At 36.8% G+C, this 27,035-nt stretch overlaps 1 protein-coding gene across 5 annotated transcripts in view; it reads right to left on the bottom strand.

Moving 5' to 3' along the window:
• The window catches only part of CFAP54 (cilia and flagella associated protein 54), a 226,279-nt gene that overhangs the window by 33,409 nt on the left and 165,835 nt on the right, over nucleotides 1-27,035 (bottom strand). For 4 of the 5 annotated variants that reach the window (XM_054696113.1, XM_054696112.1, XM_054696111.1 and 1 more), the window contains exons 61-67: nucleotides 26,463-26,604; nucleotides 22,608-22,781; nucleotides 20,627-20,850; nucleotides 15,383-15,553; nucleotides 14,229-14,335; nucleotides 12,545-12,686; nucleotides 4,227-4,301 (exon numbers count right to left, since the gene is read on the bottom strand). In XM_054696113.1, coding sequence (XP_054552088.1) covers nucleotides 4,227-4,301; nucleotides 12,545-12,686; nucleotides 14,229-14,335; nucleotides 15,383-15,553; nucleotides 20,627-20,850; nucleotides 22,608-22,781; nucleotides 26,463-26,604 — 1,035 coding nt within the window. Of the gene's footprint in view, nucleotides 1-4,226; nucleotides 4,302-12,544; nucleotides 12,687-14,228; nucleotides 14,336-15,382; nucleotides 15,554-20,626; nucleotides 20,851-22,607; nucleotides 22,782-26,462; nucleotides 26,605-27,035 lie in introns of those variants that run through there. The other variant, XM_054696115.1, reaches the window with a different exon arrangement.

Genomic DNA, 27,035 nt, shown 5'->3' on the forward strand with positions numbered 1-27,035 from the left:
GTATAACATTTTATTTCTTAACCTAGAATAGCCTTTTCCAACTTTGAACTAGGATCTGATTATATAATTATGTCAGTTAGTGGCAAATCAATAAAACTAGGAAAAATTGTAGAAGAATGAAAAATTAAAAAGAAACAGGACCTACATCTAGGAGCCTTTGCTCCATATCAAGTCATTTTTTTTACCACTTACTTGTATTTACTTTTTCATTGTGATAACACTGGTTTACTTTATTATTGGTACTTTGGAAATACAGGACCTTCCCTCAGGTATTGAAACTAGATCAATTCATACACACACACACACAGACACACACACACACACTGATTATATTAATGTATTTGCATCATATAAAACAATATGACAATATTTCAGTGAGCTGACTGCTGGAACTTTATGCTGTTTATAGCAGCAAAAGCATCTACACCAATGTTCTGCATGCTGTCAGAAGTCAGTGATTACAGAAGAGTAGGCAGTTGCACTAAAGCAGTCTCAGAAGAACAGAAAGAACATTTTTGGCCTCTTGTTTGAATCCTACCTGACAACTTGGAAACTACAATAATTTGAGCCTATGTCAGCAATGAAAGGAATGCTTTATTGTTGGCACACCAAAAATTAGACTTAATGGTCATTTAGACTCTGTAATTAATCACTAAGAGGGTTAGCATGGAGCACTCCATTCTCTTCCTTCACCTCCTTACTATTCTCAGTCTCTTTTTGTCACCAGCCATGTGGAGTAATGTTTATTTTAATTAGGAGGAGGCCATACAAGCAAAAGCAATTTATAATAGGTATGTTCAGTAAGGAAGCAAATTGCACAGCAAGATCTCATCTCGGTGAAAAAAATGGCTTCACTAAGCCATGTAATTTTGCTTGTCTAACATCTTACTTCTTGGAACAAGTTTATAAAAGCCCAGGTCTCATCCTAACACTGGTTAGTCTTGATTTCCGGGGAAGTGTATGAATGGGCTGGATTAGGAGGCCCCTTCTCTTGGACTAGGGGCTCTTTAGCCTCTGGATCTCATGCTGGGATGCTGCACACTGTACAAAGTCCTCCAGGATTCAACCATGACTTGTACTGCCGACAAAGACAATGATTTTTGGATTTGCTAACCTTAGCATTTCCTCTCTCTTTGTCTATTAATGTTTCAAAACGAATTTATATCCCCAAATTTTTTGAAGTTAGTTAACATGGAAAATTCACACACACAAACAGGAGTCACATAAGGATGATGATGAATAACTAGTATTTGCTAAACATTTATTTGCACTGAGTCCTATGCCAAATATACATTATTTGCTGCAGTCCTCACAACTGTGAGAGATTGACATTTATTATCCATTTTACTTATTAGAAAACTGAGGTTTAGAGAAGCTAAATAGCTTGCTTGAGATCATACAAGTAATAAGATTCAGGGTTGGGACTCTAACATAGGTCTGTTAGAAGCCAAAGCACATTACTGCTGAATTATGTGCTTCATACTAACAAAGTCTTTCTTTGTGACCTATTTTTAACCACAGTTTTAAATCTAACCAAAATTAGATTTAAGCTTGATTTCATTATCAGTGGTCTGCCACAGTAAATCTTTATATGTCCATAATAAAGTTTAAGTTCCTCATTTTTAAAAGGACATGAATGGCCAAATGAATTTTTTAAAAAGCAAATATTAAATTTCAGGTACTTAAAACTAAAAGGAAACAATTCAAGAAATAGCAACTAAGTGATGTAAGAGTTCAAAGATTAAGACATCATTGTCCCTGCCACTAGCCTCCCCCAAGAAACTGATAATCTAGTGGGAGGAACATAATGTAGCATTTCAGCTCTTACTTCAAATGTCATCTCTATGAGAGGTCTTCCCTCATCACTTAATATAAACTGTTGTCCCATTCCCTGTCACTTTCTGTCACAGGGATCAGTAAATTTTTTTCTGTAAAGAGTGAAATAGTTGTGTTCCAACAAAACTTTATTTACAACTCAGGCAGCAGACCAGAGGTTCATAAGCTATGTCTTCCTCTAACATATTACTGATTTTTCCTTCATAACCACTAACAAAATTGGAAATCTCTTTGCTTATTGATTTATTATTTCTCTCCACAAAATGGCAGCTTCCTTCCCTTTTTGTTTGTTTGATTTGCTCTCCATAACCTGCAAAGGATTTCTGACACACAGTTCACTCTAAATTTTCTGACACACAGTTCACTCTAAATATTTGTTGATTGACTAAATGAATGAAAATCACTTCACAAAAGGAGAAAAAAGACTGCCCACAAACCTATGAATTACACTTCATCCTATCAATTACAAAAATTAAAAAACTGAAAATGTCCTTTTTCACTTGTCACACTACAACAGAAGAAGAGAGGAAGAGGAAAAGGAGATCAGGGAGAAGAACTAGGGTAGACGAATGCATGGATAAACTGTTCCTTTCATCTGTTCCTTTCACCGCTGCTAGGGGAAGAAAAATAGCACAATATTTCTGGAGAGCATTTTGCAATTGTATACGTAATATATGTCAATTCAAAAATCAGCAAGGGTTTGACAAGAAATTTCTCAGAAGAAGATATACAGACATCCAAAAAGCATAAGAAAAAATACTCAATTAATTATTAGTGAAATGCAAATCAAAATCACAAGGTATAACTTTATACCCATTAAGATGACCAATATGTGAAAAAGTAGAAAATAATCAGCATTGACTGATACAGAGAAATTAAAACCCTTGCGCATTGCTAGTGGGAATGCAAAATGGTACAACTGCACAAGAAAACAATTTGGGGATTCCTCAAAAAGTTGAACATGGAATTACTAAATGACCAACCTAGTCCACTCCTAGGTCTATACTCAAAATAACTGAAAGCAAGGAGTCAGATATGTGGACACCCATCTTTATAGACCCATTACTCACAACTGCCAAAAGGGATAAACAACTGAAGGGGGCCCCCCTGGTGGCGCAAGGGGTTAAGCACCACACTATGAAGCAATTGGCAGCCTCTGTAGCACAAGTTCGATCCTAGGCTGGCCAGGGAGAAACCCACATGGTGCAGCAAACCTCTCCTGTCTTGCCTGCTGCTCCCCTCAGCAGTGTATTTCAGTCAGTCTGCCTGTTCTGTTCCTCACTCTGTCTCTGGTGGATCCTCTCACCCCCCGCATCTCTGGCTTGTACCCCAGTTCTTGTATGCATAAATAAATAAATCTTTAAAAAAAAAACCAACTCAAATGTGCATCACAGAGGATGACAAATGCAATATATCCATACCATGGAATCTTATTTAGCCTTAAAAAGGAATGCAGTGCTAGTAATTACTACAACATGGATGAACTTTGAAAGTATAGTGCTGAAAGAAATATGCATCACAAAGGACTGATATTATAAGATCCATTATATGGAGTACCTACAATATAGCCAAATAGTAAAATAGAACTGGTAAGTAGAACACAGGTTACAAGGAGCTGGGGAAGGAGTTATGCATACAAGTTTGTTGTTTTGGATGGTGAAAAAGTTCTAGAGATGGATGATGGAGGTGACAGTGCAATACTGTGAATATACTGGCTGCTGAAGTGTACACTTAAAAATGATTAAAATAGTAGACATTATATGATATATATTTACCACTTTAAAGTATATATTCTTTTTTATTCTAAAATCTTATTTCTAAAAATAACTCTGAAGAGATAAAGCAGAAGGGTGAAATATGTATGTACTAAAATCTATCAACCTCACGATCCATGAACAAAGATGTAGTTAAATACAGAAAGCAACAAATACATAAAAGAGATAATTTTACAGTCGTTAGATATGATCAAATAGACTCAAATAGACTTTTCACATGAAAATGTCTCCATAGCATTATTGGTAAATGAAAAGAAATGCAGAATCCATGTAAAGTATGACCCCAGTGATCTAATAATTCGGATGTTTATGTATACAAGGAGAAAATTTGAGATATTCTCCAAAATTTTAATAGTGGCTCTTCTCTGAATAGTAGGTTAGAGATGATTTTTAAATCATCTTTTTCATGGTTTTTTGTACTAGCTCATTTTCCTAACAAAGAATATTTTTAACCCAAATAACATGCTGATTTAAACTCATATTTATCACTTTTTCACATTAATTAAGGAAGGTTAGGCCCTTGATACTTTCATAATAGATGTTTTCTGTATTTTCATTTCCATAGCAACAATAATACTGGTGAGTGAATCAGATAGAGTTTTAAAAGACACATACCTCAGTTAGCAGTGTTGTCTCTCCATCACTCTGAAACAGGGCATTTATTTCAGAGCAACATTCAATAATCATGCACTAGAAATAAGAAGCCAATATAGTTAGGTTGAGCTTATTGGTAAGCTATTAAACATTTACTTATATTTACTTCATTTGTTTTTCTGACATCATTGCCAGGCCATAATTCTGGGAATGAAACTTAAAGGGATGCAGAGATTTGAAAGGGTGTAAAATAGTCACAAAAGATATGATTTAATTATGGGTAATATATTATTTTAGTGTTCTTTCCCTCAAATCCATAATTAAAATTCATATGCTACAGAAGCATAACAGGTAAAGTAATTCAAACCAAAGTAAGATTTTGGAAAATCACTTTTCTTTTAAGAAGAGTGTCCTGGAATAAAAAAAAAATTAAGATTCCAGAAAGGGACTTAAGCAGAGAAGGTTTGGGAATTTGGAAAAGAAATGAAAAAGAAGACATGAAGAGGAAGAGAGTTGCTATCATATGTTGTCTATTGCACAGACACAACAATATTTACTTGTGAGCATCAAGAGGGAGCAAGAATCAAGAAGGATTTTCCATACCCAGGATTCCATCAATGAGATTCTCTATCACTGTGATTTTATATAAGAAAGGACAACAGAAGAGAGCTAGCATCAATATAAGCTGAGGGGTCTCGATAAGAAGTTGGAGAAGGAAACCTTTGGGCCAGATGTAAGATGAGGAAGAGGAAGAAAAACAGAGACAAGTGAGAGCTCATGCACCCTGTGGGACTGAGCAACTTTGGCTCAGTTGGCTCCCAAATTTCTAGTTCCATTTTCTGTAAGACCCAATGTATTTTATTTCCATACCTTGGCTATCTATGACCCTACTCCTTACGCTCTGACAATTACTGCCTCCCTAGCAAATCTGTTTTAATTGAACTAGTGTAAGTAGTTATTCTTTACTTAGTATTGAAGCAGGAATGGCTGTAAGGCTGTCAGAGATCAACTGTACCTACTTCACAATGCTGCCAACATCCCGTAACAATTTTCTCTTATTTAGAAATATGAAAATGATAAAAGTACATTGATTTTAAATTACAACTCACCAATTCTCATTAAACCTCAAAATAAAGAAGCAGACAATTGAACTCACAGCCCCAATCCATACTATGTCTAAATTTAAATAAATTCATGAACACAGAGATTGGATTTTAGAATTCCAAAGTTATTGCCAATTCAATTCAATTTAGTATATTCCAAATCTTATATGAGGAGCTGTGGAACACAAAAATGAAGAGACAAACCCTATTCTCATAAAGCTGACAATAACTGAAAAAGAAAGATTTGTACACTCTTACATAAAATACCAAGTAGAACATGGTCAGAACGTGGGAAGTGTTCTAAGTGTTCTAGAAACCTAGAGGTGGTGGAGGGTAATTACAGGTGCAACAAACAAAGAAGACAGATGAAGGTCATCTGAACAGAGACTTGGAAGAGTAGTAGGATTTCAACTGGCAGGAAGTTGGGGGGGAGAACAAGGGAACACCAAGTGGATGGAGCCATCTAAGTAAGGAAACTGGCCATTCAAGGCACATCAGAGACTAATAGGGTCTTTACTGTGTGTTGGGAAGCCAGGGGAGAGTAGAGGGGAATAAGTCTGGAAAGGTAAACTTACAACAGGACATGTCAAAATAAGGAATTTGTATTTTGTTGGGTAGGAAATGGACAGGTCTTGGACTGATCTAATTGTTTTAAAAAGCTAATTCTGGGTGAAGTTTAAGGTGATCTGGAATGGGAAAAGAGAAAACAGTGAGGAGGTTACTCAAATTGTTTGGGCAGGAAGTGACAGCGACCGGAAGATGACCAGCTTCCATGGAGAACAGGCAGGACACCCCTGCCCTTAACCAGGGGATACCAACTTCCTCTGATGAACTTTTCAAGCTCCTGAAGCACTTTGCTAGACAGAGGAGAATGCATCCCCTCTTATTTGTCTATATTTCTGTATTTAAATGAGTTCATGGAACTGGTTGAGGTATATTTTCTTTCTACCTAAAAGGTTTGAGTAATAGCCCTGATGACTTACTGTCATGATTTCATCAAGAGAGACTGTGCAAAGTGCTACTGTATAATTAATCCTTTCAGGTAACAGATGAAGACTGCATGTTACCTGAAAAATGCCTTTGACTGCCTATCTCAACATTTATCAGACAGAAATTTCACCTCCACAACATTCTCTTTCTTTGGCATCATCTGTGATGAAGCACAAACACACACCTGAAACTGGCTGGCTCCATGTTGGCTTGTGAGAGGCTTCACGGGACAGCTACAACAGAAATGAAGACAGGCAAAGTGCTGAGCTCTCCTCAACCCCAACCTGTTAGAGGTCACTGGAGGGGTGTTGCTAGGACCAGGGTGCTGGGTGAGCATGGAATGTCCCTTCCTCAATCTCTAGCATTTTCCCCTTAAATAGGAGTATCCATTGATTCTCTAAGGGATTACCATCTGAGTTATTTCAAGAATAACAAAGTCCACTCTTTGACTTAGTTGAAATCCACATCATCTTTCATCTATAATATGGACTAGGAGTCCAAAATTCTTTTTTATCCTCCAAACTCTTGCCTCCCTGATCCCTCCTTAACATGCCATCAGGGGCCTTGGTAAACTGCAGGGTAGATCAAGAGATGCCCTTCCAGGTGTTGCCTCCACCTTCTCCTATCCCTGCACACTCAACCTTGCTTTTCCATGGCCCTTTCCTGCAGAACAAAGCTCATTCATCATTTATTCATTCAGCCTGTATTGATGCAGCTTAAGTGCCTTGGAGTGGCAACAGGAGATGAACAGGCAGAAAGAGAAGCCTTAAGGAGCTCATGGTCTAGTGGGAGGAATAGGAAACAGACTGTCAAAGAATAATGTGGTAAGATCAGAGAGGAGGAAGCACTCATTTCCACCCATCTCTCCAATCCCATCTCCCACTACATCTAATCCATACACCTACTGAAGCTGATGTGTCATTGTCCCCTGACACAACTTTCAGTTCCATGACTTCACATCTCATCTCTTACTGTGTGCTCAGTCTGAAACAAGTGTTCTCCAGACTGATATTTCTTTGAATATCCCACTTTGCTAAGAGAGCCCCACCAGATGGCCAAGTTCACTCAAATTACACCTGATTATCTATGTCCATACTCATACAAGATTAATGTCCTCTATGATAGAGACCTAGTTGCATTGATTCCTATACATTTCTATTTCCCCAAACTCATAACATTTTGCACATAATAGTTTCTTTAAGAATTAGATAGCTAAAGTCCAATTGCATTTTGCTCTATTTTCATAATGCTTTAATAATTGGGATATGTTGACTTGTGAGAGAATTATTGTGTGACTGTTATCCTAATTTTTATTTCCCTGTATGACCCATATTCTTTTCCATTAAAAAATGTTTATTGAACTAAGCTTAAGTGACTTGGTTAATATATTTTAAGCCTTCCACACCAGTAAACTATCATTCTAAAAGGTGTTTGAAATCAGAAATGTATAAATCTTTCATGTGCTTTAAAGCACCTGATAATGCACCTGTAGATACCCTTAATTCTGTGAATGACAGGTAAAAACAACTCAGTCATTCTGAGCCAGTGTTATTCATTTTAAGGAAAAGGACATGCAAGATTTTCAAGCCAGAAGTGACTGGAATGCCTGTTCTGCAGCTTTCCCAATACAGCGTAAATTAATATCTATATTCTGAAGTTCTTGGCTTATTTCAGACAATAAGATTTGGCAGGGGAGGGGAGGAGAGGGAGAGGCAGAGAGAAAAGGAATGGAATGAGAAAAAGAACATGATCCACTAACCCCTATATCAACCATAGGCATATTTTCTGGAATCCTTATAGTCAGTAAATCACCAAAAATCTATACTGAGATAGAAATAAATATATTAGATTACAAAGGTTATGAAATTCTGTCCAAGTCCAGACCAGAATCGATCTCTTCAAGTGTCCTAGTTAACTTCTAATTAGCTCCAAGTGAAGGTTGTCATGACAACATACTGGCAGATTTAGTCAATGGGATTTATTTGATAAAACCCAGGATCTAGCGGCTTCTTTGTATAAATATTGGTTAGCGTACTGGAAAAAACCAAAATTACATGTGACTCATTTCCAGCTTCCAAAGTTTGTGAACTAATTTGTTGAGTCACCTAAACAGATACTAGCTTTTCTTCAATTTGGTGACTCTGTCATATTTAGAACCAACAGACCTGGAACCTACCTTAAAATGCCCTACTTAGGGATAAGGAAAAACTTTCTCAGTTGGGGAATAAAATGAACTCAAAAATACAACAGAGAACATCAAAACTGAAAGAAGTTTGTTTTACTCAATGACTGATCCATTCACCTATACCATTCTGGTGAGGAGACATGAAAACAAGCCAGAAACCTTGATTGAGATAAGGTAGAACCTCTTAACACCACCTTTTGTTTCAAAGCCCCCCCCCCATTTGTCCCTGATTCCTTTATATTCATAGTCAACTTCTTGGCTCCAACTTAGTTTTTGTTTTTTCTTTTCAAATTTAGACTCTGTGATACATTGGATACTGACATCTGACCACCGGGGAAATTCTGATGATTCTCATAAACCAAGGGGCCCCTGTCTCCATTTCAAAGTGGAATTGGAATGAAAGAACCACTTTTAGAGGAGATTGGTACCAGAAAAAGTTGGTGGGAAGAGCATAAGGGACTATGGTGATGGCACATGAGTGAATGGGTGGTGGGAATTTCATGGGGACTACAACCAAGATGAAAATGCATACATTGTACAAAAATGAAGAATGATGTAAAAGCTATCTAAAATTTTTAAAAAGTTGTGACTCACTCTAGATAGTAGAGCTGAGTGGCAGAGCACCAACTTAAACCCTCAACTCTATTTTATATACCAGATGATGTCACTCATATGTGGAATATAAAGAAAGAAAACCAAGGAACAGACAAAACTAAATCAAAGAAGCCCCTAGAAATCTGCCTGTGGAACTGAGGCTCCCAGAGCACGAACATGGTGGAGTGAAAAGCAAAGAGGGAGGGGACCCAGAGGACCTACGTGAATGATTATGGGTGCTCTGGTGGTGGCTGTGGTGCGGCTACATACACCTGGAGAGGTGAGAGCTTATACCTTTAAATCACATACAGTGTTGTAAGCCAATGTTACCTCAATAAAAAATAATAAAACAAAATAAAACTTTCATGTTTACAAATGCTCACCGTACTGCCTCAGACAATCTAAGCTAAAAGGACAAGTAGATTCAGTAGAAAATAATCATTTCCACATATGAAGTAAAGAGCAGTAGGTTCAGGAAAATTTGGGCAAAGAATATTCTAAATTGTGTCTCAAAGAGCGCAATCTGATAAGTGTGCTCTAGGACTGAAAATTTGTGATTGTAAGTGACCTATAAAAGAAGTACAAAAAATGAAATGAGAGTTGAGTTCTTCTTGGAAACAGAAAGGACAAGGATTCACTTTATGAAAAAAAATACAAATATATAATCTCATGAGATTGAGATATTTGATCTGTTGGGAGATTTATTGCACATACTCAGTACAGCAGTAATATCATTAAATGCCTGGTAATTCATGTTGTAACATCTGAGGACACTGATAAGTATGTGTAGCCAAAATTCTAAGAAAGCAGCTCAATGATAAATGCAAGCACACAGCAGAGATGCAAATGCTGAAAAGTGGCATTTTGCAAAGGCTAACTGTTCTTGCCTGATGAATTCCCTTAGAGCTGGGCTTGTTGCTTTCACAATAAATAAAAATGCACTATCTCAGTCTTCTGGTAAGTTCAGACTGAAAATGCAACAGGTAGGGTCAGAAAATCAGGAGAGTGGGCAACCTTTTAACACTTTCACATCATAAGAGTGCATAGATGAAGCAACTAAGGAAGAAGCCATACCAACACTATTCTTAAGAATTAAAAGTGCTTTGTGATTGGAAACTAGTTCAATATTAACCTAACAGAAAGTGATTTAAGAAAAAAGGCACAATAGACCAAAATAAACATCTTACAGCTTTCAGAGCAACAGAGATGGCCCCAAATGGCTAGGGATTCAGCCTAGAAAGGTCCCAGAATTCAAAATCCTTGTTCCACAGTTCTTGGAGGCAACCAGCTCTTGCCTGGAGCAAGAGAAAAGTGGCTACAGGAATTTAAAAAAAAAAGGAATTGAGACATTATTTGACAAGTGTGAAAACTTGAGTAAAAATCTATGGATGAACACACAAAATATCTGATGTAATGATCCAAAGGAAAAAAAGCTAAGAAAAAATCAAATCTTATACAAGAAGAAAATAAGCATAGTTCAGTATTTGCCTGAATTGTGAACATTACTTCCAGGTCTCTGATAATGTAAACACTGGATATTGATTTAACTAAATAACAATATTTAGAAGAAAGGGCAAGGTATTGAAGAGAAGTCAGCTAAGTCCTTTATCTTTCAGTATTTCCAGCTTTCCTCTTTCCACGCCGGTAGCAGAGAAATGTTGGCACCACTTGAGACTTAATCGATCAATGAAATGTTAGAGGAATGATATGATGGAAAACTTAAGAGCCAGTGTGTGGTTTGCTGTCGTGTCTCTCTCCTGCCTCCTGGCTGTTCCATGGGATGTTCCAGCCTGGACTCTGGGTAAGTAGACATGGAGCAAAGACTCCATTGACACACTCAGATTCAAAAGTGGTTTGTTACCTTGCTTTTATGAACCATACTACATAGTATTTCAACATGTGGAACTGAATAACCAAAGAAATAGCTAAGAGAGTTGAAAATGGTTGCCTCTGCAGAACAGGACTGTGGAATGCAGAGCTAGGCAGAGATTGTCCCTTTTCATTTTAAACCTTTGAAATCAGTTTGTTTGTAACCATGGCCACAATAGCTACAAAATATGCATCTCAAATTGGACTGATGTACACATGGAAATTCAAAGAGCATGTGAGAAGGTGCGAGCACGTATGGCCTACTCCTCTCCTCTACACAGCGGGTAAGGGCTGTCTATTCCACTCTTAAAAAAGGAAGGCATTTCCAGTTTCTTTCAGACACATCCTAAGTTTACTTCTGGGAGAGTGGAGTGACAGATCTCATTGGTGAGACTGGGAAAAGTAACAGAACATGGTAGGCTCAGCCCTTCTGGACAATCTTAGTTTTGGAGGCACCCTATCTATAGGACTATTATTAGTCTCTGCTCCTGTGTGAAGTAGACGTGGAGGACTGAGAGGTGGGGCAGAGGACGTGGGGAGACCATGTGGTTACACAGACAACTGCGTAACTAGGTGGCAAGCCTGGCTAATTCAGAGATGAAATTTTTTTTAAAGATTTATTTATTTATGCATACAAAGCTGGGGTACAGGCTAGAGATGCAGGGGGGTGAGAGGATTCACCAGAGAAGGAGTGGGGAACAGAACAGGCAGCCTGACTGAAATACACTGCTGAGGGGAGCAGTGGGTGGGAGAGACAGGAGAGGTCTGCTGTGCCATGTCTGCTGCTGCTTGCTCCCTGGCCGGCCAGGGGATCGAACTCGTGCTGCAGAGGCTGCGGATTGCTTCATAGTGCAGTGCTTAACCCCTTGCACCACCAGGGAAGCCCCAGAGATGAAATATTAATCAGTTCATTTGGCCAAAATCCAAAGTCATATTCGCTAATCAAGCTTGTCAGTAATGATGCTGACACATTTTGATCTCCATATATCCATCCTATGTCCTTTTTCTCTATGGTTTCAGAACTCAAGAGGGATAGAAGGAAAATGACCATCTCCAAAATACAAACATCAGTCATCAAAAAAATTTCTGCTGTGGTATCAGATTAATAACACACTGTGAGAATAAATTTTTGTAAGGGGAGAAGGACTTGTGCAGTGAAAAGTATAAGACATTGTTTAAAATAAATAGAAGATACTGGGCCTCCCTGTTGGCGCAAGGGGTTAGGCACCGCACTATGAAGCAATCCCCAGCCTCTGCGGCACGAGTTCGATCCCCGGCTGGCCAGGGAGCAACCCACATGGCGCAGCAGACCTCTCCTGTCTCACCCGCTGCTCCCCTCAGCAGTGTATTTCAGTCAGTCTGCCTGTCCTGTTCCCACTCTGTCTCTGGTGATTCCTTTCACTCCCTGCACCTCTGGCCTATACCCCAGTTCTTGTATGCATAAATAAATAAATCTTTTAATAAATAAATAAATAAATAAATAGAAGATACTAAGAAGTAGAAAGCAACCTGATGAAGCAAAAAATCATTTAAATAATTACATCTAACAACCATCACCCTTCAATAGCGATATGATTTTCCATTATTTAATAACTTACTTCCAATTCTTTATCAGTTGATGTTTCTTCTGTTTCTTGTACTTGAGATACAGTTTCATTTGGAGCTACTTCAGGGCTTGTTGGCAATGAAATTTCAGCGATTTGCGTAAGATTAGACAGTTTCTCGTGAATTGAAATAACTCTAAAAATAACAAGTATACGTGCATTTTATTTGAAGAGTTAAGAAAGACAGGCATTTATTCTGATAGCCAGCAATATGTGTAACGTAACCCTTGGTTATTTAACACTGAGTTTTCTGACATCCCCAAATGTCATCTGATCCATCACTCCTTTTTTCAAGAAACATGAGCAAAGCACACAATTCTAAGCCTGTAATGTTTATGATTCAGTTAGACACTCAGATAGTTACATACTTACTAATTGGCAAACACACAATGAAAGAAATGTACACATCCAAAACATTGGCTTAAGGTGAAAATAAATAAATATGTGAGTAAATTAACTGCAGGCAATGCAAAAGATTTACTCTGAGGTACATCTTAATGCCTTTGTCTCACTGGCTTGAAGGCAAAAATTATAAGTTAGCAATGGTTCTAAAAGGCTAATCAATGAACCTGTAACATAAAGAACTGAGGCAATCGGGAGGAGAGCCGGGGATAGCAGAGAATAAGACAGGAGAAGAATCTGGGATGTGTGGTGGAGGACTGTGGTAGGAATACTATGGGGACTGCACCTGAGGGGAGAAATCCTATACTGTGAAAAAATAAACAAGGATGTTTTTAAAATATTAAAAAAAAAGAAAAAGAATTATTTTTTTTTAAAAAGAAAGGAATGTGGTAAAGGGGAACAGAAAAAGAGCAACCAAGCATGAACCAAAGTATGTGCCTTGCTTGATGGAGGAGAAAGAAAATAAACTGGCTGACAGACAGAATTTCGACTCAGGGAACTATATAAGGTAAGAGGAAAGAGGGAGACGAGGAAGATGATGGCGTTTGGGCTTAATTTTTGCAAATCACTGTAGAGTCACATTAAGCTCTTTTTAAACACACCCCGAAATTACAGGCAAAGTAATGGTACAAACGACATCTTTATACTCTAATCTTTATGAAATGTTAGGAACTGTTCCTAGATACTCTTCATTACTACTCCTGCTTTATTAAGAAAGAGACGGAGTGTGAGGCACAGAGGTTAAGAAGCCTGTCCAAGGCCAAAAAATTAACTGACATTTGACCAAAGCAGACTGAATTCAGAATTCAAGCTCTTTTTTAATTTTTTTTTAAAGATTTTTATTTATTTATTTATACAAGCACTGGGTCCAGTCAGAAGCGCCGGAGGGTGAGAGAATTCACCAGAGCCAGAGCAGGGAGCAGAACAGACAGACTGATGAAATACACTGCTGGGGGGAGCAGCGGGTGGCAGGAGAGGTCTGCGTGCCATGTGGGACCCTCCTCTGGTGGCCGGGGAGCAGCCGGGGATCGAACTGGTGCTGCAGAGGCTGCGTGCAGCTTCACAACCCAGCGCTCAACCACTGCACCACAGGGGAGGCCAAGAATTCAAGCTCTTAACCACTTCAAAATCATACGCCTCTAAATAAAAGGACGATTTTCCTTAAAAAATGTCTTTTAAAAGTTTGCTTGTGATTTATCTTGTGTACTACTGAAACAGCTTGTATGGAAATAGCAGCAAAGAGAGCTAGAGTTGTAGATGATCCATTTTTACTTGCCTGTAGAGTGGAACCCAGAAAGAGCCAACAAATAACTGATTGCAAGTGGTATGTTTAATATCTGCAATCTTCAGAGGCTTCATATTATATGCATATAACAATAAGACCTACAAGAAAATTAAAAGGCATATAAAATATGACATCAAAATTATACTTTGCCTCAAAAAAGGCGGTGGCAGCTCTCAAGTGAATGTATTTTAAAAGTTTTTCTCTGAAAGAGCAAAATGAGGGTTTTTCAATTCACTTTAAAGAAAGATAATATGAACAAGCATTGTGTAAGAGTTGTGAGATGAAAAGAAATGTTATTTGATACTAATATTAGATTGTTTTGGGGAGAGTGACATTCCTTACTGCAGTTAAGTTTAAATTTCAGCCTTTGAAGTCCCTCTGTGACAATTCTAAAAATACAGCTTTGTTTGCTGTTCCTTCTCAATATGTACCTTTCCATACATGGTTAAAGCCATGTCTGGGCATCCTCTGCTGTTTCCTTTCTCTTATCTCTGTTCTCCTTGTCTCACACAACTTTCCAAAGCCCATCTCTAAGATGAAACTTCTTCTAAACACTCATGTTCGAGTAATTTCCCAGTTGCTTGAATTCTGGAAATTCTTGTAATTAACCCATGGGTATAGCATCAAGTGATAGTCATAGTTTCATAAAATTCTGGATTCGTAGAACCTTAGAAACAGCCTAGTGTAACCTCCTCATTCTAGATAGAAGAAGGCTGAGACCCCGAACTGTCATCCAAATTGAGTTGATCTCAAGAACACCAGGTTGATTTAGTAATATAAAATCAATCAACATTGGAAAGAAAAATCATAAAGCTAATTGATTAGCTTTTTTGATATAGTAAATGTGTTAATTGATATAGTAAAAGATTCATGATGAAAATATCTTAGCAATACGGAAAAAGAAAGCTAAACATCATACAGAATTGTGACATATTAGTAATTCTCCCTTTCAGATCAGGAAAAAGGAAAATGATCAACTTGAATCAGACTTGCCCAAGATATCATAGTTATTTTCAAATTCATTCTAATAGACAACATAGATTCCATACTGCTGTATCTTTTTTATATATACTTTTCAGATGATAATGGACGTAATAGGGTTCATGTCAAAATGCAAGGCTTAGCTTGGTAATTATGTCTCATACCATCGGTTCTGTTTCCTTTGGAGGTATTTCCAGGGGAGGAATGTACCACTGAAAGCAAAGTTCTTTGTTTACAGCATGTATTGCCATATCTGATGGTGCCACGCTGCCATCAGATGGGCTGGCACTGAGCTTTAATGATAAATTGGAGTGTAGAGAATTGCCATGACCTATCTAGGGAACAAACAAAAACATCAGTATAATTGCTGGTAATGAATTCATTCAATATTTAAAACATTCATTCAATATTCATTCAATATTGGCTAGTTTGGAAAACTCTGGGAATCATCTCAACTTGTTTTGTGGGAATAAATCTTAAAATTGCTCCTGGATTAACACAGAAAATATTTTCTTACAGAAAAATGTGCTACAAAACCCAGTGGACTCAGCAAATGTCTTCCAGTTTGGTGAGCCTCCCAGAGTAAAGATCTAGAAGGGAATATGTCTGAGCTGTCATTTCTGTGTCAAAGTCATCACTGACTCTAAGAACATCTAAATTTTTCTGACTTATTCACTGGTGACTATACTGATGGCGTAGTTATAATTTATTTCTTCAATTGCTTTCTTTGGAGTGCCATATGCAAAATAAGAATTATTTTGCTCTAAAAGATTAAAATTCATTGTTCTGGTCCCTCTTTATTTGAATGTTGCCAATTTGTAAGTTCAGTCTTAGTAAATCTGAGCCCAGCATCTTTTGCTGGAACTTGGTTACTAAATCAAGAGTTTTCACTAAATCAAGAGAGACAAATGGGCAGAAGGCAATTTCTTAAATTATCAGTTTTTAAATTACCAAAGCAAAACACAATTGCTATTTATCAATATTAGTATAGCTAGAGAGGTAATCATGATAATATCTCAACTCTAAAAAGGACCTTCTTTAATGGAGTACAAACTCTTTTGGCATGCAAAGATTACATCAGAGTAGCAGGGAAAGAGTCCTTCTATTAAAATTTGACATCTAAGATGTCTCAAGTTTTGGTGATCAAGGAGAACACATCAGAACACCAGGCCACAAGAAATGCCTGGTGTTTTTATATGGGCCTCCCATTATTTCTGAACCTATTCAAGATACAAGCCTGTCAATGCAAGTCTTCAAAATAAAACAAAAAGAAAAACAAGGACATTGACCTTTCAAGTTGTCTACTGGTAAAAGAAGAAATATATCTTGACTGAAAGTTAATATTAAAGGTGGAAACTTTTCAAAAAATATCTAGAGTCTACCTTAAAAGAATCTTAAAAGCCAGATTTATTTATAAGTACGCTGATACTAAAGCCATAACCAAAAGGTACAACAAGCAAGATTATTGTGTTTAAATAATTATTTAAAGGTGTTTAATTAAGTATAACTCTATGTCAGGCAGCTCTCCAAAATGTCAAGTAAAATAATTGATTCAAAAAATTATTTCCCATATTTTTTCACATCTCAGTGACTTTCAGAGGTTCTGACAACTATTTTAGGAAAACATTCATATTGAATGGGGAAAAACAACAGGCAAGTATCTTCTATTTCAATATATGCAATTTTATGAGCAAGATAGTCTAATAATGGTAGCACAAGTTACTGTCAATATAGGCATTTAATTTTCCACTATCTTTACAAAAACATAGTATCTAATTACTAATGGAATTAACTACATATGCTAATCGATGGGCTATCCACTGAGTACTCTTGATATATTTGATTTGTTCTTTTGAAGGAAATGAAAACAGCAGAATTGCCAGCACTCTTGCTGGCCACAGTCCCTCAAGCAACAAATCATTTTGCACTAGTAAATGTTTGCCCTTCCACAACTATTATAGGCACACAGTCTAAATTAATAACTCAGCATTGGACACACTTTTAATCATATCCTTTTTGAGGGAATTTTTAATGCGATGTGTTTGCCACCTTTGTTTTTCCATCACAAAGCTTCGATAGATTTGACAATATGCTGACTCCCACAAATGATGGTCATGACACATAACAATGATGATTCTGGAAAGGCATTTACTTCTTTGTGGTTGGGAGGGGGGAGGGAGGCAGGTTTAAGTATCAAATTATGGAAAGAGTTTGATTGAAATAGCCTCCTGAGTGATTAAGGGCTCAAAAATGTTATTATAAAAATCAACCAAGCTTGGAGTTTGTTTTTTTTAAAAAATCTGAAAGGCTTTATGCTCGTTAGCTGTCTACCTAGTGAAACAAACACATGATTATGTGGCTTGCACTTGTCAGACAAGTGACAGTGATCTCCAAAACTGATTATCCTGGGAGAGTGTTACACTAATTATATCAAAAAAGAAAAGAGCAAACAGGGTGAAACAACTCTTTGATAACATTGCTGCCATTAGAAATGTCACAGGTATTTACAATGTGTTCAGGGTTGTGCTTTGGAGATTTGCCTTTAGGAAGTGGGTAATGATAGGCTGCCCTACTTCCTCCAGCAGAGCTCCTTTTGGAATGGTATTTAAGAAGTTGCATACTAGTTCCCAAACTCTTATGAAATATTCAGAAGAATACATCCATTAAATCTATGGTTCTCAACATTCTCTGTTCTCAACTCCAAAACAATCAGGATGTCTGTGACAGGTGGCAGTAAACCTTAAAGTTGGTCTCACCTCCCAGTAGGGGTGAATCTGATTCCAGTGTTACATAGAAAGGATTTTATTCCACTCCTACTATTTCCTTCCAAGTGGAGAGCTGGACATTAACATTACATTCCTGGCCTTTCTCTTTCTTCTTCTCTTGATTGGTACATTTGGGGGAAAAGAGTTTTGGATACGCCTAGTTCTGTTCTTCCTTCTTGGGTGCAAATCTGTTTGCAGGAATGAATATTCCCTGCTCCTTCAAGGAACAGATTGAAAAGGAGCTTGTGTTTCCACTGCTTTGCAGATTTTAAGGAGACAAAAAAACAAAATAGTCTATAGCTGGATTGGCAAATCTGTCTCCTTTGTTGTTCACTGGTAGGAAGATCATAGACATAAACAATAACTTACAATATTAACTTTGTGACTCATAAAGGTTGGTGTTTTTAAATCCCAATCAATTATACTCTTTTGCCTTATTTCTCAAATGGTTTAGAATGTGAGCAAGAAACAGAGGTGTTAAGTATTGGGCATGCCCTATTGCAGTATCTGAGAAAAACAGGGAAATAATTTAAAAAATCTTTCCACATGAGTCTAATACACTGCTCTGGGGACAACTCCACAGGTCTAATCACGAATCACTTCTTTAGGGCCTCACTGGTGGCGCAAGGGGTTAAGTCTCAGCACTATGAAACTATCAGCAGCCACTGACGCATGAGTTCAATACCCAGTCAGGGAGCTACCCACATGGCACAGCAGACCTCTCCTGTTTCACCCACTGCTCCCCTCAGCAGTGTATCTCAATAGATCTGCTTGTTCTGCTCCCCACTCTGTCTCTGGTAAAGTGTCTCACCCATCCCCACTCTGCACCTCTGGCCTATACCCCAGCTTTTATATGCATAAATAAATAAATATTTTTTAAAAAAGAATCACTTCTTTAACTGAACTCTTAAATCTCCTTACTGGGTTTTTACACTACTCTTAAAAATCGCTCTACTTATAGTCACCCAACTCTTACTCAGAAGACTTATTTTTTTTTAATGTTTTATCAACTACCCAAAACATCAGGTTACCATATTCAATTAGGAAAAGATGAGCCAAATTTCCCAATTTGGAACATGCCACATATTCAGGTCATTTCTCTAGGACAGTTGATAATAGAAACATGGGCAGGTCTAGCATGGATGGGTCCATATAATTGTGCAAATTAAAGTTGAAATGGCAAAGTCCAAAATCAACATACTTCAAAATGAGTGATTTTTTTTTCTGGTTTTGAAATGATTCTATACAAATGACTTGATGTATTCATTTCACAAATATTGGAAACTTACAATAGACTACATCCACTTGAGTTTTCTTTTTTTTTTCTTTTATTTTTTCTATTAGAATCTCAATCTCGTTATCAGGTACCAAGCAGACTATTCCACAAATGTCCCCCTCCTCCTGCTTCCATGCCATCTGCTGACAGCCACGTGGCACATTGGCCTTTGGTCTTTTTCTCTTCACTTTCCATCCCTGAAGGGTCACTACATTGCTTTGTTTTGTTTCCAGTTTTACCTTAGCAACGCCTCTTCCACCCATCACTTCCCTATGGTCCTAAGCTTTATTACCTCATCATCTCTTTGTTGGCTCACTCCTCTTCATGTGTCTTTTGGCAGTCATCCCTGTATACTATTAAGCATATAGATGATAGGTTTTAATTTTTATACTCTTTCTGCTATTAATCTGCCATTTTTTTCTTGAAAAGAGTCTTCGAAATACTGTAATTTCCTTCCTTCCTTCCTCTTTGTTCTAACTCTACCAGTGTTTCTCTACTATCACGCCAAGACCCTGGGCAAGAAGGATGCATTTTCCATCCTCTTTCTCCACCCCCTGAGAGTGTCTGGCAGATTGTTAGTGCTCACATAGCTTTGTTAAATATACTCAATTTTAAACACAGGCTGTGACCATATTGTGAATGAGCTGGGGAACCCCTCTCTGTTCTAGAAGGTCAGAGACCAAATGCACTTGCATAGGCTTAAAGTCAGCATGGACTGTCCTCTGAAGCAGCCATGTAAGGATCTGATACCCATAAGTAAACTTTCAGCCTCCATGAATGGCCATAGAGCCAGTTAGAGAAAATTTTAACGATGGGCACCCAGCCTTTTCTCTCCACAGGGCATTCTTCAAGAGCCAGGAAAACGATTAACTTAGTAAACTTTTTAATTATTTAAAGGAAATTTTAACCTTTTTATGTATTTTATGCTTACTATTTATTTACACTGGTAATGGCAAAAAATACACATAATAAGTGATTTTTGTTATACATTTGGCACAAAAGCACAGAAATTGGCATAATTTATAAACTCTCACTCTAGTTTTCTTATAAGGTAACTGCTTACATTGAAGTGTGTGTAATATCTTGACAAAATATGTGCCTGAGATATTATATACAGAAGTATAGAAATGATGCATATTAGGTGCAAAAAGTAGTTTTAAAACATTTTGAAGATTTATGAGAGCAACAAAACATTAGAAATGTAAACTTTCATAACATTCCAGAAGGTTTAGTTAGATCCCCTGTACGGTAAAAGAGAAATGAGCCTTCCCAGAAATCTTTGTGCCACCATTGGGATTAATGTTCTTCCTTCAGAAATATAAAGATGATTATAAGACATTTCACAAAAATATATTTTAAATTATTACCTTGTGTGATGACTCATAGCTGACTTTTTCCGAAAAAGGTTGATAATCCAATCCTTGAAGTAGTTCTTTTGGAAATTCATCAATACAGGAGGAAGAATACAGTTGTAAGAATCTTTTAAGGAAAAAATGCATTTCTTTTTGACGCAAAATCAACCCAGAGTTGAAAAGGGATGTGAGAAGTGTATCATCCGGCAAAATAATTCCTGATACTGGCTTTAGAGATGCTTAAGGAAGAAAAACACCTTGAATTAGAGTCATGCTAGGAAAGAGAATTATCTCAATATTATCAGCATTTGTTCCTAACCACTGTCCCCTCCTCAGCTTGGGGCTGCCAATGACAATCTTCCATTTTTAGAGCTTACACACTAATGGAATTGCTTCTTTTTTTTCCATCTATCATTTTTATTTTCTTTCTTTTTCTTTTATATATTTTTACATCATTTTTCATTTTTGCACAATGTATGCATTTTCATCTTGGTTATAGTCCCCATACAATCAAAACAAGGGGAGTGGGAATTGTATGGAATTGCTTCTTGACAAAGGAAGGAAAAAAAATCTCAGACTCATATGAGGAATTGCTTAGGATTCTAAGTCTTGACAATGCAAAATAGAAATTTTATCTAATTGCCTTACTTAGTGGCTATGCCCAAGACAAATCTTAAAGCAAGAATTTAGGTGCAAGAAATTTCTTTGAATATCCAGGACACAAGGTAGCGAATGGATAAAGAGTTACAGAGCTAAGGAGGGTGCATTAATAAATTGGAAGAGCCATGGACAAAGTGAACTCTGTGTTGCTGGACACCTTTGGTGGGAAGAAGACAAACGTAGATTGTTCCATGAAGGGACTAGGAAATTGGAATGTTTATCTACCAGCTTCCTACCTCAATAGCTGAAGGTTAGTCTCTGGTATGTGGGATACTTGACACTTTCAGGCTGTCCTGCCTGAGGGATGGCAAGCCTCATTATCTTCCAAGAAAGCCCAGAGCAGAGAGTAAAATGAGGGTGTTTAACAAGGAAAAAGTGCCAGGGGTGAATTCAGAGGTGAGCTGGGCAGGGCGTGCAGCACAGCTCACACCTACTTCCTGCGCTGCTGATCTCCCCTGGTCCTCACCCCCAGCATGATACACCTTTATCCCTGCCACCTTTCTGAGTCCTATCTGTCCACGCTGATTCCTGATCACTATGCTTAGCCAATTTGGGACTCAGCCTATTTGCCCTGCTGGCTTCTCCACCACTTCTCCATCATTAGTCCCTGGTGTGGGGTGGACCAAATCATCTTTTCTGCCTGTCTGCACCATGAGCAACAGTGAATCACCAGCTTCATGCAAACAGATTAAAATACAATAAATATATTGTCACAAAACCACAAGAGGGACTGATATGAAACAGAGTACAGCAATTTTTCTGGATAGTCTTTGGACAATATCACTGACAAAAGAAAACAACAAAAAAAGCTAAACAACCTCATGCAGTTAAATACCCTATCTGAAGACATGCATTTCACCTCCTGTATTTCATCTTATTCATTTCATGAGCTGTCATCTTCCAGTCACTGATTCTTAACTGTTTGGAGCCACAGACCACATTGGCAGTCTTGGGAAGCTTCAGGAGGCCTATTCAGAATCATGGTTTTAACTGCATTGAAATACTACTCTATTTTTTTAAATTTATATCTTTTACATCATTGTGTATTCCCCGTAAAATTCCCACCACCAGTTTACCCATGAACCATCACCATAGTCCTTTGTGCTCTTCTCTCCCCTGTGTTGTCTTTTCCTCCCCCTCACTCATAGAATGTCTCTTTTTCATGTTTGCCTGCTAGTTTTTTATTATTATTGCTATTTTTTATTGCCCTATTTAAAGGTCTGTGTATCTTTTGTTAAAAACCTGACATTATCATCTTCAGACGAGAGTCAGCTTAGAAAGATGACAAAAATACCTCATAATTCTAAACATATTTTTGAACACATGAAAAGCCTACCAAGGAGTTTGCTCATATTATTAATCCTCTGCAGGTGAATATAGTAGCGCAGCAGAAGAATCCATGTTATATCCACTTTGGTCTCAGTATTTTTTGTAACATCTGTGTTGCTAAAAACATCATTACTCTGGTAAGAAAATGTACACCCAGTCTGGAAGACAACTTGGTAGTTTTCTGAAAGTTAAAAAAAAAAAACAACAACCCTGTAAAACAGTATGTTTTCCTGTGTAAATAATCACATGAGCACAATTCATAAAGAAAAGACGGACTCATGGGACTTCATGTCACTAAAACTTTTTGTTGTGTCACAAGAGATACCAAACAGCAAGTAACAAGACAACCCAAAGACTGGAAAAAGGTATTTAGAATACATGTGAATTGTTTTTCTCTAATACATATAATACCTTGCTTCTCCCCTCAGCAGTGTATTTCAACAGTCTGTCTGTTCTGCTCCCCACTCTGTCTCTGGTGAATCCTCTTACCCTCCCATGTATCTGGCCTATACCCCAGTTCTTGTATAAATAAATAAATAAATCTCAAAAAAAAAAAAAAAAAGAATTTCAACAAGCAGATTGCAGAAAAGGCAACCAAATGACCAAAGTTTTGGCATCTTGAAAAATTAGAGAAGTGAAATTAAAATGAAAGATTATTTCACATCCCTTAGGAATTAGTAAATACTAACATCTGAATATAATAAGCATTGATAATGATGTAAAGAAACTGGAAATATCATACTCATACTCAAAACACCTTCTTAGGAAAGCAATTTGCCAGGACCTAATAAAGTTAAAAATGCAAATACTCATATATGTGTACCAGGAATTTTATACAAGCTATCCATGGCAGTGTTTTGTGATATAAAGCAAACAAACAAAAGAAGACAGAAAAATAAGCAGAGGTCTATTTGTCTCCTGCAGCTTAAAATGAATTAATTTTTTCAGTCTATAAGGGGAGAAGTATAGTGTAGTGTCTTGGTCCTAGTTCCGGACACGCTCCTCACATGCTCAGTGTGTGAGCTTAAACCTCTCTTTGCCTCAGACCTCTCTAGGCTTTTGACTTTATAAGTTTTAATTTTCTCATCTTTAAAATGGGCATGATAGATGCTGGATAGATCTTAAAAACATATATTGCATAAACTAGCAGATTCCAGATGAAATGCAGAGTATAGTAGCATTTGTATAAATTTCAATGAACTCAATACAACATTTTATATTACTTATATGCAAATGTATATAATATATACACATATATAATATATACACATATGCAAACATATATAATATAATAGATACACATTTGTGTGTGTGTGTGTGTGTGTTTAAGATAGTGGTTGTCTCTGAGCAAGAAGGGAGGGAGAATGAATAGAATCTTTTGTTCTAAATGGTCTATGCATACTTTCTTGAAAAATAAGATGAATTCTAGTATGCTTACCACCCAGCTTAGAAAACAGAATGTCCCAGTACTTTTGAAGAAATTCATCTCTTTCTAAATCCATTTCTTTCTCGCTGTCCCTACCTATCTACTAAAAATGACCACTAACAATTACCCAAAGCTTTCCTTTACCCTTTAATCATAAATTATATACTACAAATTATTTAGCAAATAATATGTTGCTAATTTTCCCCTTTTTGGAACTGTACACAGAGAGAGGCATATTGCATGTATTTATCTATGCTATTCTTTTTTCACTAAACGTTGTGCTTTTAAAATTCAAGACTGATACATTAGCTGTAACTCAGTGATTTTCATTGTTGCCTTGTATTCTATTATATAAATATACCATAATCTATCTGTTCTATTGTTGATAGACATGTGAGTTGTTTTAATTATTAGCTCCTTGGCTGTAGTTTTGTCTTTGTTTTTATAAACAAGGCTTCTATAAGTATTTAAATATGCATTGTCTGGTATTTTCCAGAAACTGTGCTACTAAGTTCTTTTTGGGTATCTTTCAACCAACCATGCTTTTTGTTCTTCCATATAAATCTTAGAATCTGTCAAATTCCACCAAATAAACCTGCTGAAATTGTCACTAATGCCACATGAAATCTATATCATTTTGAGAAGACTTGTTATCTTGCTATAATGAGCCTTATTAACTATAAATATGAGGTTTTTCCTTTCAGTACAATTTTTATCATTTGTTTTATCGTTATAACTTTTGTTATAGACACTTTATGTTATATTTATCTCTAGACACTTTGGCTTTTTAGCTATTGCAAATGATGACTTTTCAACATGTATTTTCTGTTAAAGATATATAAACTATTACATTTGGTAATACTTCTAAACATTCCTATTGTCTATAGTGTTTGGGACTTGTTCAGAGCAGGAGCTATAGCTAATGATAACTTCTTTCCTCCCAATTTTACTTTGTAGAATAAATAGCTTTAGTATTTGAATATTGAGGGTGATAGTCCAGTGGGGTTTCTTCCCCACTTTTAAGTGTTCCAAATTAAGGAGAGCTTTAATTCTTAGTTTTAACCTCATGAATATGCATTGAATTTTATTGAACTTTTCTGCATCTTCTAGATTGATCATTGTTTCCATCGGTTTCTTAATGCAGTGATTTAGTTTAATCGATTTTCTGATGTTGAGTTATATGTGTACTTTTGATTTCAGAAGTTGATTTCTGAAATCAACCCAATTTTATATATCTTTTATTTAATATACTGTTTGTTTTGATCAAAAGTTACACATTTACATGATCAAAAATAAAATTCCCTATTCCCAGAAACAAGCATTTTTTTGTGTGTGGGACCCTCACCGGCAGCGGGGGAACGAACCGTCGCTGCAGAGGCTGTGGGGAGTCTCGCAGCCCAGTGCTCAACTGCTGCACCACCAGGGGAGGCCCCAGAAACACATATTTTTAACTATGTCTGCTTTAGTTCTTGTGGAGATTGGTCCTGACTCTTAACATAATTCCCTTCTAACATATTCCTGGATTATTAGTTCTAGAAAACATATACTCCCATCAGACTTCTGTTAACACACTTCATCCCTATTTGCTCAAGGCTCACCTCATGACAAGCAAAATCAATATTGTTGGTATCAAAATGCCGGTCTGGAAGTAAGACTCTAGCACCTTGCTTCTTAGACTGTTCAAGTGCCTAGTATATAAGAAGCACTCAATACAATTTCTTAATGACTGAGCCAGACAACACATAAATGAATGTTAAATATTTGTGTTATTGCTGAACTGACTTAGAAATTATATTACAGTTTTCTAACAAATGAGTCATAAAACAAATATTAATGAGGTCAAGGTTAAATTCTGCTGAATTCTTTCATTCATTGATTTATTTAACAAGTATTAATATGGAATGACTGGCATGTGGTAGCAATGTGAGGTTTCCTATAGCTAGGTTGCCAATCAAATAAACAAAGTCTCTGTTCTCAGGAAGCCAATGATTATTTAAATCACTCACACACACACACACACACACACACACACACAAATACAAAATATCTAAGAAAAAGATCAGGGAACTATAGGAGAGGGTGAGTGTGAGTACAAATTTTAGAGGATCAGAGAAATTCACTCAAGTCAATATTCTCAAATCTCTTATTTGATATGTGTGAACTGGAAAATTAACAGATAAAAGGAAATACCATTTTTCCACAGAGTCCTGCAGCTGAAATGCAGCAGTTGACCGAGTGTGTGTGTGTATGTGCAGTGAACTGAAACTCCTTTGTTTTAGCAACGAGGTGCAAAGACCCCTTCTTCTCCCAGAAGTTCTGCAAACTATTATCCTCCATTAGCTAAAACTCAACAAATCACTCCAAGTAAACCATTGAAACTTGATTAAACATTACTTATATCAGGCTTTTGCAAAATGCCTAGACATTCAAACATACCAAGCAGATAATCTGTGTAGGAAGACAAAAGATCCACACTGGCAAATTCTGGGATATTTGGTAAAGCTTCTTCACTAACTTTATCAATTCTGGCATTTTTCTTTCCAATAAGTAGGTTAATTGCCAGCACAGCTTCACTGACCTAAAATTAATGCATAAATTAAAAATTCATAAATGTAACCCTGCTGATTTATAGACTATCCGTTAGATAAATAAAGTGGGTATACTGAATTAATAAAATAATATTCAATATATATTGTGGGAAAAAATAAAGACCACCTGAAATATCTGTGACTCCCAACATGGTATACAGAATCATAGTCAAATAAATCACTACTGTTGACAATTTAACTAATGTATAAGGCACCTTAAATAGGGTACATCACCTAGTTATGACAGGGATTTGCTAAAATATCAAATATGTTCCAATATTTTCATTAAAGTTGAAAAAAATAACAAAGCCAGGACTGCCTCATTGAGATTAAAAACACAATACATACAAAGAGCACCTTTAATCGTACCCCCAAAAGCATCATTTACACAAATCCCAATTAATGTGAAATTTTTCTTCTC

This window comes from Talpa occidentalis, unplaced genomic scaffold (assembly GCF_014898055.3).
Source record: "Talpa occidentalis isolate TD23 unplaced genomic scaffold, MPIMG_talOcc4v2.1 talOcc4.16, whole genome shotgun sequence".
NCBI classification, from domain to species: domain Eukaryota; kingdom Metazoa; phylum Chordata; class Mammalia; order Eulipotyphla; family Talpidae; genus Talpa; species Talpa occidentalis.